The sequence below is a fragment of the Psittacula echo genome (genome assembly GCF_963264785.1).
Source record: "Psittacula echo genome assembly, chromosome: 7".
Classification (NCBI taxonomy): domain Eukaryota; kingdom Metazoa; phylum Chordata; class Aves; order Psittaciformes; family Psittacidae; genus Psittacula; species Psittacula echo.
The window spans coordinates 28,906,461-28,919,079 of NC_137740.1; the positions used below are offsets into that span (position 1 = coordinate 28,906,461).

The 12,619-nt window shown below is 43.1% G+C and overlaps 1 protein-coding gene across 2 annotated transcripts in view; it reads left to right on the forward strand.

Moving 5' to 3' along the window:
• DIS3L2 (DIS3 like 3'-5' exoribonuclease 2) overlaps positions 1 to 12,619 on the forward strand; it is a 208,549-nt gene that overhangs the window by 18,102 nt on the left and 177,828 nt on the right. For both annotated transcript variants that reach the window (XM_080622290.1, XM_080622291.1), the window contains exons 3-5: positions 1,939 to 2,097; positions 2,388 to 2,530; positions 8,201 to 8,254. In XM_080622290.1, the coding sequence (XP_080478416.1) occupies positions 1,939 to 2,097; positions 2,388 to 2,530; positions 8,201 to 8,254 (356 nt within the window). The remainder of the gene's footprint in view (positions 1 to 1,938; positions 2,098 to 2,387; positions 2,531 to 8,200; positions 8,255 to 12,619) is intronic.

Consider the following 12,619-nt stretch of genomic DNA (forward strand, 5'->3'; position numbering starts at 1 on the left):
CTTCTGAATTTGGAGGATCCCTCCCTCCTCCTGTTCATTTGCCTGTTGTTATATATGGAAATTGCTTTTTGTCTTTGGTGGGTAAAGTAGCAGTTTTAATAGAATCATAGAATTTGATTTGGGTGGGAAGGGACCTTAAAGGTCATTTAGTTCAAGCTCTTCTGGCATGTGCAGGGACTCCTTCCACTAGACCATGTTGCTCAAAGCCCTGCCCAGGCTGGCCTTGAACACTGCCAGGGATGGAGCATCCACAACTTCTCTGGGCAACCTGTTCCAGTGTCTCACCACTCTTATTGTGAAGAATTTGTTCCTAATATCTACTCTAAATGTACCTTCTTTCAGTTTAAAGCCATTCCTCCTTGTCCTGTTACCACACACCCTTGTAAAAAATCCCTCTGCAGAGTTCTTGTCAGTCCCTTTAGGTAATGAAAGGCTGCTCTGAGGTCTCCCTGAAGACCTCAACAACCCAACTCTCTCAGCCTGTCTTCATAGGAGAGCTGCTCCAGCCCTCTGAGTGTTTTCATGGCCTCCTCTGGACTCACTCCAACAGGTCCACATCATTCTTATATTAGGGATCCAGAGCTGAATGCAGTACTCTAGGTGGGGTCTTTCAAGAGCAGAATAGAGGGGGAAAATCACCAATCTTGACTTGCTGGTCACCCTCCTTTTGATGCAGCCTTGCATACAGTTGCCTTTCTGGGCTGTCAGTGCAGGGTGTCAGCTAATGTTGAGCTTCTCATCAACCACTATCCCCAAGTCCTACTCAGGGCAGCTCTCAATCCATTTTCCACCCAGCCTGTATTTGTTCTTGGGATTGCCTGACCCAGGTGCAGGACCTCTCATTTGGCCTTGTTAGACTTCATGAGGTTCACATGGGCCCACCTCTCCAGCTTGTCAAGATCCTTCTGGATGGCATCCTTTCCCTCCAGTGTGTCAACCACACCACACCCACACAGCTTTTTCTCTTGTACCAAGTTTTTAAAGATCTCTGCTTATATACAGCTTTTTAAACACTTTTTTTTTCTCACTGCTTCTGTTTAATTCCGTGAAACAATTTGTGATTGTGTTTGTGAAGGATACCATATGTAAAAAACTTGCCTTGTAACTTGGATAGCCCCATTGCGAATAAGTTGGCATTACACATTTTCTGACTTGCAGGTACAAGCTTGGACACAGGGAGTGTAGCCAGGAGGGGCTGGAAGGCAAAGCAGTGATGACATGTTCAGTATCCAGGTGGAGGGCCAAGAGGGCAGCTGCACGGCGCTGGGTTGCATTCCAATGTGCTGATCTGTGGAACAGTGTTGGCATATGCTTTGGAAGCTGCTGCTTGCTCTCCTGGCTGTAGGGAAGGGGCTGGGGTGATAGCAGTAAAGGAAGAGGTGAGTCTTTGCAGAATATTTTTGTATGATCGTGGCCTATTCTGAGCAGGCGAGACATTTGGAGCCTTGGCATGTCTTTGTGGTGTCTTTGTGTACTGTGCTGCCTCTGGTAGCACAACAGTTAATTACTCCAGAGTGGATTGTTGAGAATTTTTAATTCCTCTTGATTCCTGAACTAGTTAATTAAGTCGTAGGGAAGCTATATTTTCTCACTACTTGGGGGCTTAATGGGGTGGAGGCTTTGGAAACAGTTTAACAATTTCACATTTTATGTGCTCTAATGAATTTCCCAGGATTTTGGAAAGGTTGTATCCAACTTTAGTACCATAATTTCCAGAGTTTTATTTATTCTGAAATAAGTTAGCAGTGGATTAAGAGGCACAAAAAGCCAACAGATTACAAATGAACTAATGAAGACATTGTTTCTTTTGGATGAAGAGCATGACTCACAGTTGTGACTTGTATTTATGTACTGCTGACCATGAGTTTCACTAGGACCAAACTGTCAATGGGGTTCCTCTTACATCCCCTGCTATTTCAAACCTGTATTTGATTTCAGGTGCAGAAAAGAGAGGGTATTCAAGGACCAGAAACAACTCTGAATCTGCAAGAACTCCCCAGAACTCCGATAGGAAGAGGCAACTCTCTGAATCGCAGACAGAAACAATGAACAATTCAGACGGCAGAATAAATCCTAGACAACTGGGAACTCCCAGAGGTATTAAAGCAGAGTGTGTACAGGCTTCAGGAATAAGCTGCCCTGAAGCATGTGCTCGGCACTATTAAAAGATGGGCTGGGATGAGTGCTCTTAACTCTAAAATGAGCTGTAAAATTACTGTTGATTATTTGTAAAATATGGTTATTCCAGGCTTTTGGTGCTCTGAAGTATTTCTATGTAAACTGTTCTCAGAAGCTCAACTTTGAATACAAAGCCTCTGTACAGCTGCTCTTAAGATATATAGATGAGTTTGATGAGTAAGATAACGCTTACACATTTTTGTTTGCAGGAGGAACCTATGCTGCTGTCCCAACATCAGGTGATAGAAAGAATCTAAACAAGCTCACCCGAGGGAGGAAGAAGAGTGTATTTGAAGCCTACATGTCAAAAGAAGATGTATCAGCAGGACTGAAAAGGGGAGAGCTAATTCAGGTGCCTGGAACATAAAATGTCCATTTCTTGTGATAAGTCTGTGAAAATCACAGGCAGTTGTTGGGAATCAGTGTCAGTTGTTTGCATGACAGGGAAGTGATGTACCACTTGTAGATGCTAGAGGAAGATTATTTTTTTTTTTCCTTTTTCAGAAGGTCCTAGAAGTGAAACAAAATTTTTTATGCTAAGCTGAAGTGTAGTTTTTTTGTTCGATTGCACTGATTTTACAATTCCAGAAAGTTCCTGATGCACACTCATGATGAATTGCAGAGTTCTGGTTGAATGGTCTGCCAGTCATTGTTGTGGAGACACTTGCTTTTACAAATGATGCCCACAAACACAGGAGGTGCTGTCAGCCTCTGTCTTTTTCAGTGTAAGTAAAAATAAATGCCCTTAGCAAGAGTTCTTGCTGAAATTCCTCATAAAGATGTTTACAAAAAGAGAGAGTGACGGTGCAGGTAGTGCTCTGGTCCCTGGAGTCTCAATGCCCTGGTGTCTACTAGGGCATTGCAATAACTAGTTATAAACTATGATGTAACTTGTTAAATTGGTATCAAATGGCCAGGCAAAGGTACACACCCTTGATTTGCTTGCGTAATTTTCTTTGCACCCCACTAAGGCCATAGGGCTGATGCAGCCACTGATGACAGTGTATGGTTTACTGGAGTAAGGCACAGATAGTAGATGGAACTGAAGAGCCCATCAAGATACAGAAGATCATTTGCATGTGTGCGTGCGGTCCTTTGCCTTAAACATCTAGCAATAAGCATGTTCTCATTTACAGATTCTAAAGATCAAAGATTGGACTTTGTGCTTCCATTTGGAGCAGCGAAACTGCAGCCATAATTAGGCAGCAATTGTTCTCTGAATGTCTAGTAAAATGTGGGGGAGGGTCCGCCATATGTGTGGGTAGCTGGATCTCAGAAAGGGTTTTGCATAGAGGCAGGCAGGGCTGAGGTTCACTGAAGAGAAGGAGAAGAGGATAGCATCCTAGAACCACCGTTGTGGTACAGTCCTCAACATGGTGTAGCGTTCTTCAGGACACACTTGGTGTCCCAGTGAAATCAGACTGTTCGGGGAAAAAAGGCACATGAAAGTCAGTGAGGTCATGACAGACGCTCATTCTGGGGTATAGTTTACCCAAAACCACCCTGGTGCATTATGTTGTAATGTCAGTGAGATATGATACTTTCATCAATACACTGAAGTTGCAAATGGCATCACTTCACTTTTTGTCTAATTTCTTGTTATAATTGCATAGTAGTTCTTGTATAATAATACAATGGTGTAAGTTCCAGAGGTGTGATGAAGGTTCCGCATGTAAGATTGCCTGATTCTGTCCTGAAGACCCATCTGATGAGCTCTTAATTTTCAGAAAAATTACTATGTGGCATATCTCTGCTGATGACTGGAGTGGTCCACTGGGCTGCTCAGACCTTAGATCAGTGCCTTTTTAAAGACTGTCATAGACATCCACAGTAGGAAGCAAATGGTGAGGGAAGAAATGGGAGCTTCAAGCTATGACTTCTCACCATGGCTGCAGTGGCATATGGCAGCAACTTAAGCTTCTGATTTAAACTTCAGAAGTGTTTTTGACCATGCAGCCTGATAGCATTAAGTGCAGTATGTGTAGACTGCCTATGAGGTCAGGTGCAGCTGCAGCTGCAGATGAGGCACATCAGACTATGACTGCTACCTGAGAATCCCATTGAAGAGCTGAGTTCCAAGGGACCTGTGATTGCATGCTCTCTGGCTAAAGAATCCTAAATTCTTGTAAATACGTAGCGTCTACTTCAGGTTGTGTGTTGCATAACTAGGAGAGTCATACTCTTCCATACATATTTCTGAAGCTGTATCTATTTTCTTTTCATCCACTTCCACATCTCAGGAACAGTTGAGGCTGTAAAAGCTGGGTATAATCACGTTGGGCTGAGTGTCAGATCATGAGAATCCTGGCTCAGCATCTTTCATCTTCAGCTCATTCATCCTTATGATCTCATCAAGACCATTCATAATTGCAGTCTCAACCAGCATAGGTGAGATCCTGAAAGCAACTTCAGTGAATAGACAAATACTCAGCACTGTTCTGTGCAACGGCAAGAGACATAATGAACAAATACCTGTTGTTTTAAAACCCAAAAGCAGGGAATTGATCTGGCATGGTAAACTGCAAAAATGCTCCACAAGATCCTATGGAAGAGGAAGACAAACCTGTTGGTCTGAATCTGGTGGTCCTGAGCAAAGTTGAGTGCTAGTGAGACAGCAGCATGACCTTAAGCAGGGACTGTCCCCTGGAGCATCCTGGAAACAGTGGATCTGCATATATTTGTGTGAGAACTTGAGAGATTTCTTGGAGGGAAAAGACCCTACCATGAACTCTGAGGATGTTGCAGGACACTGGCAATGCAGCTGCTCAACTAAATGCTCCTGAAAGCCCAACCTATGGAAAAACTACTGGCAGATGTAGAGATCACTCAGATAAAACATGAGTGCCATGAAGATTAAGTAGTTCTAGGTCAGGAAGAACAACAGTCTTATCTTTATGGGTGCTGCCGTTTGTCGGTAATAACAGTCTTAATAGCTTCTGGTACTGTATCTGACATAACTCAGCTTTTGATAAGTAACACGGAGAATTGTGCCCTGCAGGATTCCTGAATTCATTTAATCATGTGACGTGTGTGGAAGTGTCCTTCTGAAAGAAAGGGGATCTGAGATTAAGTGATTAAGAGTGCATAGGCTTCCAACTTCCCTGCCTGTAAAACTGTCTGCAGTGAGCAAATACCAAGCGTTACCACATTGCATGGAGTCACATTAGACGGTCTGAAGGCAAACAAGATTGAATAACTTTTGCATAGCTATGGAAGTGGATGATGTTGGCTACACACAACAGATTTAGTCAGGTTATGTAGTAAGGAGCATTGACCCAAAGGACCATAATCATCCTGTGAAGCACCAGCCAGAAACTCATGTCTGCTCCACGCCTCCAGTGTCTCACAGACCCTCCCTGCAGGGCTGCTGGGGTCAGGTGGAGCACGAGTGAGCAGCTTACAGAGGTGCAGAGCCTGCTCTGCTGTTAAGAGAGTGTTTTTCCTCATAAAACTGTTCTTTTGTGGGTGTGAAGGCTGGGATTTCCCTCATTTTCATGGATTGTTTTTTCAAAGGTGACCTTGGTAGGAAGCAGATTTTTGAACCCTGGCCTTTTTTGGTGTTTTGTACATACAAAAAAATCTAGTCAAATGTGTTGTGATAGCTGTTACATACTACTGCTTGGTTTGAGATGCTTGAAATTTAGTCTGAGTATTGCCTGCCCTGGTTCTAGCAGAGCAACTTGAGAAATCATGACCCTTTTTTATCTCGCTGTGGAAGCTCAATAAGGTTAGAAACTGTTTTGAAAGTATGTGGGAAGCTGACTTGAGTCATCAGAAAATGTTTCAGAAACCTTCCTGCAAACCTTTCTCTTCCCTTTCAAAACAAAAGCCCTACTGACATAAAACCACTGATAAATATAGCAGCTATTATTTGCAAGCTATTGTAAAATAATACAATATCAGTGTGACATCATGAGACTCTGCAGCCAGATCCTCACCCCCTAATACACATATGAGAACAGTTGTTCATTGCAGATGGGGTGAGTGACTGGTTCCAGATATGATATCACAGCGTGAAATGTACAACATTGTAAATAGGATTTTCATAGGCACAGATAATAGGGCCCATCTGCTTTCTAAGATATTTCTTGGGAGTTCCTTGCTTAAAGGAAAGAGCAGAAGTATTTTAATGTTACTAGACGTAAGAATTCTAATCTGATCATAATTAGGTAGTGCATATAAAATGTAGGGAAACTCGCTGCATAGTAAATATGGTAACACTTTGCTCCTCTGTGTATTTGCTGGAGCTGGGCATCCATGTGTGTGTAGCCACTCTGGCGCCTTCTGTGCTACGGACACAAAACCTGATTTTTCACGCACATAGTGGACGTTTGCACCTGGCTGATTGACAGCTGTACCGAACTATTTGAGGGAATTCTGCAGAGTAACACAGGATATCCACTCATCTGCTTTGAGATGGTGGGTAGATGCTGGTATGGGAGTTGGTTGACTTGCTGTCAAGCAGAACAACCATCTCTTTTTCCTTTCCATAGCATCTTCCTTTACTAACAGCATATTGTTTTTGATGGCTGATTCTGGGAAATAAGAGGAGAAGAAAGACCATTGAAATTTTTCCATCAATGGGTACCAGTGTTAATAGAGGTTGATGACAGGAGTTAGCTCTCACTTTGCCTAAGCATAAAATATCCTCAGGGTTGCTCCCAGTGAGTTATCATTGTTTTTGTGCTGTTGTCCTGAGTTGTGCCTGCCATGTAGCTAGTTAATGCTAGTTACATAAGGCATGAAATAAGACATCACAGTAAAGTATTCAAATAGTGCCTAAAGAATATACAATATATGGTGCTGGTATTTCCAAACTTAAGCAAATAAAACCAATGGAAAACCTTCATAAATCTGCAGATTTCTAAAGGTGGCAAAACTTTCACATGTAATCAGCTTTATTTTCCTATCATCTTGAGTGCTTCCCAGAATACATAAAAAAATTAAGTGCTGCAGTAAATTTTTAAGGAAGCAATTCCTGTGAGAGGTTCCTATGATTGTTTGACACAGAAGTACAAACAGATGCAATCTGTTCGTGTAACAAATTGGCCAACATTATTTCAAATACACAAGTGGAGAAAGTTTTGAAGCTTCAGCCCAAAAGAGAAGCCTGTCTGAAGGCAGATACCTAGTTGTATTTCCATAAGAATCCAGTGCTGTCAGTTACAGCTACAGTCCAGCTACAATCCAGCTACAGTCACCTGGATCACAATTCCCAGGACCTTCTTGGGATGGGGGTGGCACTGGTGTGTAGCCTGTGAGTCCTTGGTTCGCTCTTCCTTTCTGGTTGGTTCACTTTGAAGAGCTGATATGAATTTGTGGCAGGTGACTTGAGCATTGACTTGGCAGATAACAAAGCAGAAATAGATAGACCATGGAGTTTCAAATGTATTTAAGATAGTTTCACTTTAAACATGTTTAAACAGAATTTAATCCTGTAGACGTTAAATATTTGGTTTTGGAAAAGCCTTTTGATTCTTCTTTGGAAATATTCTTTATCACAGAATTACTGCTACTGTCTGTTTGCAGGAACAGCCTAAGCAGCCAGAGCCCCATAAGGCTGATAGTAGCTGCCATGCAAGCTCACCAGGACAGCTTTTCCTATTTCCTTCTGTCTTCCAAAATAAGCAAGACCACCATTCTGCTTTTCCAAAACAGAGCAAAACAAAGTGTTTCTGGTTTCTGTTTAATGAAGTTGGTGGATGCTCATCAGAAAATGTATGAAGGGAGCAGAAGGGCTTGGATCCTCAGTTTACCCAGTAGCAGCAACAGCTAGTGATTCAACATCTCTTCAGTGACAAACTGCAGTAGATCAGCCTAAGCCTATCACAAAACTGCCTTTTGGCTTGAAATTACTCTGATGCTACATTGTCAAGTCTTGAGATATACAATGGAAATTTAGATGTATCTCTCATGTTTCACAGTAGATATATTACTCACAGCTCTCTAATTTAAGTGATGCTATATAAAATTAATAAGATTCAGGCATAATCTTTCTCCTTCTTCTCTTTTTTTTTTTAAGGGACCCTTGAGAATAAATCCTAAGAAGTACCATGAAGCCTTCATTCCATCTCCAGTAAGTGTAATTTTGTAATGCTTTAAAGTTCGTAAGTAAAGGTGCATTAGGATAAGAGTTATGCTGTGCACAAGAGGTCACTCAGAGGTGAATGAGTTAGAATAAATGAACGTGATCTGAATTTTCTTTTTAATCAGATATTCCCAAACAAATCCAGCTTTTTCATACCTCACAGAACTACTTACTTAGCTTGTGCTGAAATTTGGGATACTGCTGGGTTCCATAGAAGCCAGCTGAAGTCAGGTTTGAGGACCACCAGATAGTGTAATTGGAAACCCTTGGTTTATAGCTGTAGAGGTTTTATAGATTTTCCACTGATTTAGGTTAATCTTCCCTAAACAAATATGCTCTCCATTTTCGACCTGCTGCATGAGCTAATTTGAAAAGTCATTCCAGAAATAATATGCATGATTCCTTTTCATGTGCCCGCTTTTGCACAGATTCTCTCTCTGTTGGCTTGTGATATACTTCTGTCACAAGGAACTGGCTTGTACCTCTTCTTTCCTTATTTTTACAGAAAAGAAGGGCTCTTGCAATTTCAGGGACTTTCAGTTGGGAAGGTGACCTCACAGCTGGCACAGCCAGGGCTTTTTATCTGGAACTGACTTGGTCAAAATGTTGCCATCAGAAAGAGAGAGTTTCATATTGAGATGTTCTCTGGTGTGGGGGAGAGAAGGCAGAGCCTGCCCTCAAACAGTGAAATGCTGACTCTGTTGTTGTTCCTGCTACTGACAGTGCTATTGTTTTGGGGCTTGGATTGAAAGGCTTGAAATTTGTGGCATTGTCATTTCATGTTGTTGATTTGGGATAATGTTTCGGAGCACAGTTTGTTAGGGAACGCTGACATTGCAGGAGTGGAGGAAGGTAGGGGATGCACGAAGTAGATTAACTAGAGGAAGAAGTACCGAGCAGCTCTCTGGTAGATCAGGAGACCAGCGCTGTGTGTGAAAGGAACTGTGATCCTTCCTTCACAGGTGTCCTCGCAAGTGTGTAAGTGTAAGCTGTTAAACATATTATCTGAAATTACAAAATGCAAGGTTAGATGAGAAATACAGCTACACACGAGTTGTGTAGCTTCACATTGGATGTGAAGCTTTACCCCTAATCACACCTAGTATCCATCTGTTGCCTTCTACAGTCAGTTGCTGTCTGGATGCAGGAACACACACATTAAGGAGAATGAAGTGAGGCTGTTAGCTGTCTTTCTACTTTTCTGCCCTTTGTGGAGCTGAATGCCAGAACCAGCTTTGTTTCTTATAACAAGCAGAATCAACACCTGGATGAGGATGACTGTGGCTGGTGTGGACACAGTCCTTTTAAGACATGTTTTAGGAAGCTTATCCTTCGTATAACATTATTTGGCATAATGGAGGGTTCGCAGCCTGTCATGTTCTGCAGGATTTCCCATCTTTGCCAGATGCTGCAAGAGCTGGAGCTGTGAAAAATCACCCTTTCTTTCCTGCTGCTGACTAGGGCACTGTATCCGTTTCTCTTCAGTTCTGACTTGGCTATGGCTTTATGGAGTTCAAATGCAACAGCTGTTCATCTTCTAACATCAGAAATCCCAGAATATTTGTTGCTGCACATGTGCTCTTTCTGCTTGTCTCATTGTTGCATGAAGAGTTTGAGGGGATGACCAAGGGCCTTTCTGTTGAAAGCTACCCGGAGAATAGATCCAAGCATTTAAATCTCTGCCACACATCTCGTCTCTTCTCTGTACACAGTAGTGGGATATGAAATCATGGCATTGTCAATGTGAAGAATGACACTGCTGAGCACGAGTGATGGAGTGACTGTGGTGGTGCTGTGCTTGTGAAAGACACTTCCAGAGCAGATGAAAGCATTGCAGATCTCCATCTTGTCAGAGAGGGATAGAGAGCGCTACCACTGAGAAACACAGGTGGCCATGGAGCAGTAAGAGCCTGGTACTCCTTGGAGAGGGCTGCAGAAGTCTTGAAGCCTTTGTGACCTATACACTATATGCACCCCAGGGACAGCTGAGACTTTTCAAGTGATTGTGTTCTGTTGTGGTTCACTGCCACTTTAATTGTATTAGTAATCTAATGATCCCAATGACTGGAAAAAGGGAAATATAACCCCCATTTTCAAGAAGGAGAAAATGGATGATCCAGGGAACTACAGACCAGTCAGTCTCACCTCTGTGCCTGGCAAAATCTTGGAGCAGATTCTCCTTGAAGGCATGCTAAGGCACATGAAAAACAAGGAGGTGGTTGGTGACAGCCAGCATGGCTTCACTAAGGGGAAATCCTGCCTGACCAATTTGGTGGCCTTCTATGATGGAGCTACGGAACTGATAGAGAGGGGCAGAGCAGTTGACGTCATCTACCTGGACTTGTGCAAAGCGTTCTACACTGTCCCACACAACATCCTTGTCTCTAAATTGGAGAGACATCAATTTGAAGGGTAGACCACTCGGTGGATAAAGAACTGGCTGGATGGCCACAACGCAAAGAGTTGTGGTCAATGGCTCAATGTCCAGCTGGAGATCGGTAACGAGTGGTGTCCCTCAGGGATCGGTATTGGGACCGGTCTTGTTCAACATCTTTGTCGGTGACATGAACAGTGGGATTGAGTGCGCCCTCAGCAAGTTTGCCAATGAAACCAAGCTGTGTGGTTCGGTTGATACGCAGGAGGGAAGGGATGCCATCCAGAGGGACCTTGACACGCTTGTGAGGTGGGCTGATGCCAGCCTTATGAAGTTTAACCATGCCAAGTGCAAGGTCCTACACCTGGGTCGGAGCAATCCCAGGCACAGCTACAGGTTGGGGAAAGAAGAGACTCAGAGCAGCCCTGCAGAGAAGGACTTGGGGGTGTTGGTTGATGAGAAACCGAACATGAACCGGTTTCAGTATGCACTCGCAGCCCAGAAAGCCAACCGTATCCTGGGCTGCATCAAAAGCAGCGTGACCAGCAGGTCAAAGGAGGTGATCCTGCCCCTCTACTCTGCTCTTGTGAGACCTCACTTGGAGTATTGTGTGCAGTTCTGCTGTCCTCAACATAAAAAGGACATGGAACTGTTGGAACAAGTCCAGAGGAGGGCCACAAGGATGATCAGGGGACTGGAGCACTTCCCGTATGAAGATAGGCTGAGAAAGTTGGGGCTGTTCAGCCTGGAGAAGAGAAGGCTGCGTGGAGACCTCATAGCAGCCTTCCAGTATCTGAAGGGGGCCTATAAGGATGTTGGGTAGGGACTCTTCATTAGAGACTGCAGTGACAGGACAAGGGTAACGGGTTTAAACTTAAACAGGGGAAGTTTAGATTGGATATAAGGAGGAAGTTCTTTACTGTGAAGGTGGTGAGGCACTGGAATGGGTTGCCCAGGGAAGTTGTGAATGCTCCATCCCTGACGATGTTCAAGGCCAGGTTGGACAGAGCCTTGGGTGACGTGGTTTAGAGTGAGGTGTCCCTGCCCATGGCAGGGGGTTTGGAACTAGATGATCTCAAGGTCCTTTCTAACCCTAACTTTTCTATGATTCTATGAACTGAAGTGCCAGCTGTGCAGAGTAGGGGATGCTGAAGGAAAAAGTGGGATGCACAAGTGTTATTGGACGTGTGTTTGTCCAACAATCATGAGCCTGGAGTTTGAGATACAGAAATGTTTCTTTTTGTAGGAGAACTCAAAACTGACAGCAGTTTCCTAATGACAACTTTGTTGCAGGCATTGAAATTAACTGCTGTAAAATAGGTGTGCATACACATATGTAAGTGTTCTTATATATGTATGTATAAGGGTGTACTGTTTGGGATGAGAATGGCTGCAGTTCAAGATAAGACTCTTGCAAAGAGTATGGAGATGCAGCTTTAACTAGGTGGTATTGACACATCAGGCATCTATTATGGGGGAAGGGCTCTGCCTTGCATTTTCTTGGGCACAAGAGAGAAGGAAAAATGTGTAGAACAAACAAATGATTATGAATGCCAGCCTGTGTCCTGCAGTGCAGAGTAGCTACAGATACAGACAAAAAAAAAAACCAACCAAAAAACCCCAAAACCCAAACAGGCATTTTCCTAAAAAAGTGACTTTGAACTTTTCTTTTATGTGTGTGGTGGATTTAAGTAAAGAACTGGGGCAGAAGGGAGAGGGTGGGGAGAAATGAGGAATAAGATCATGTTTAAAAAAAAAAACCTCTGGCTTGTTTAAAAGAACAATTTCCAATTTGAATTATGTTGGTCCAAGAAGCTTTGCAATTTTTCTGCATCTTGTCATGGGAGGCAGCTTTCACACAGCTGTTGAGTTGCTGCTGCTTTTCTTTCTAAGAGTAATTTGGTCTCTTGGAGGACAGCCTTAGTTTCACATCATGGCAGGGTTCTGCCGTTTTATTGTTTTGGTATCTAAGCAGAGTA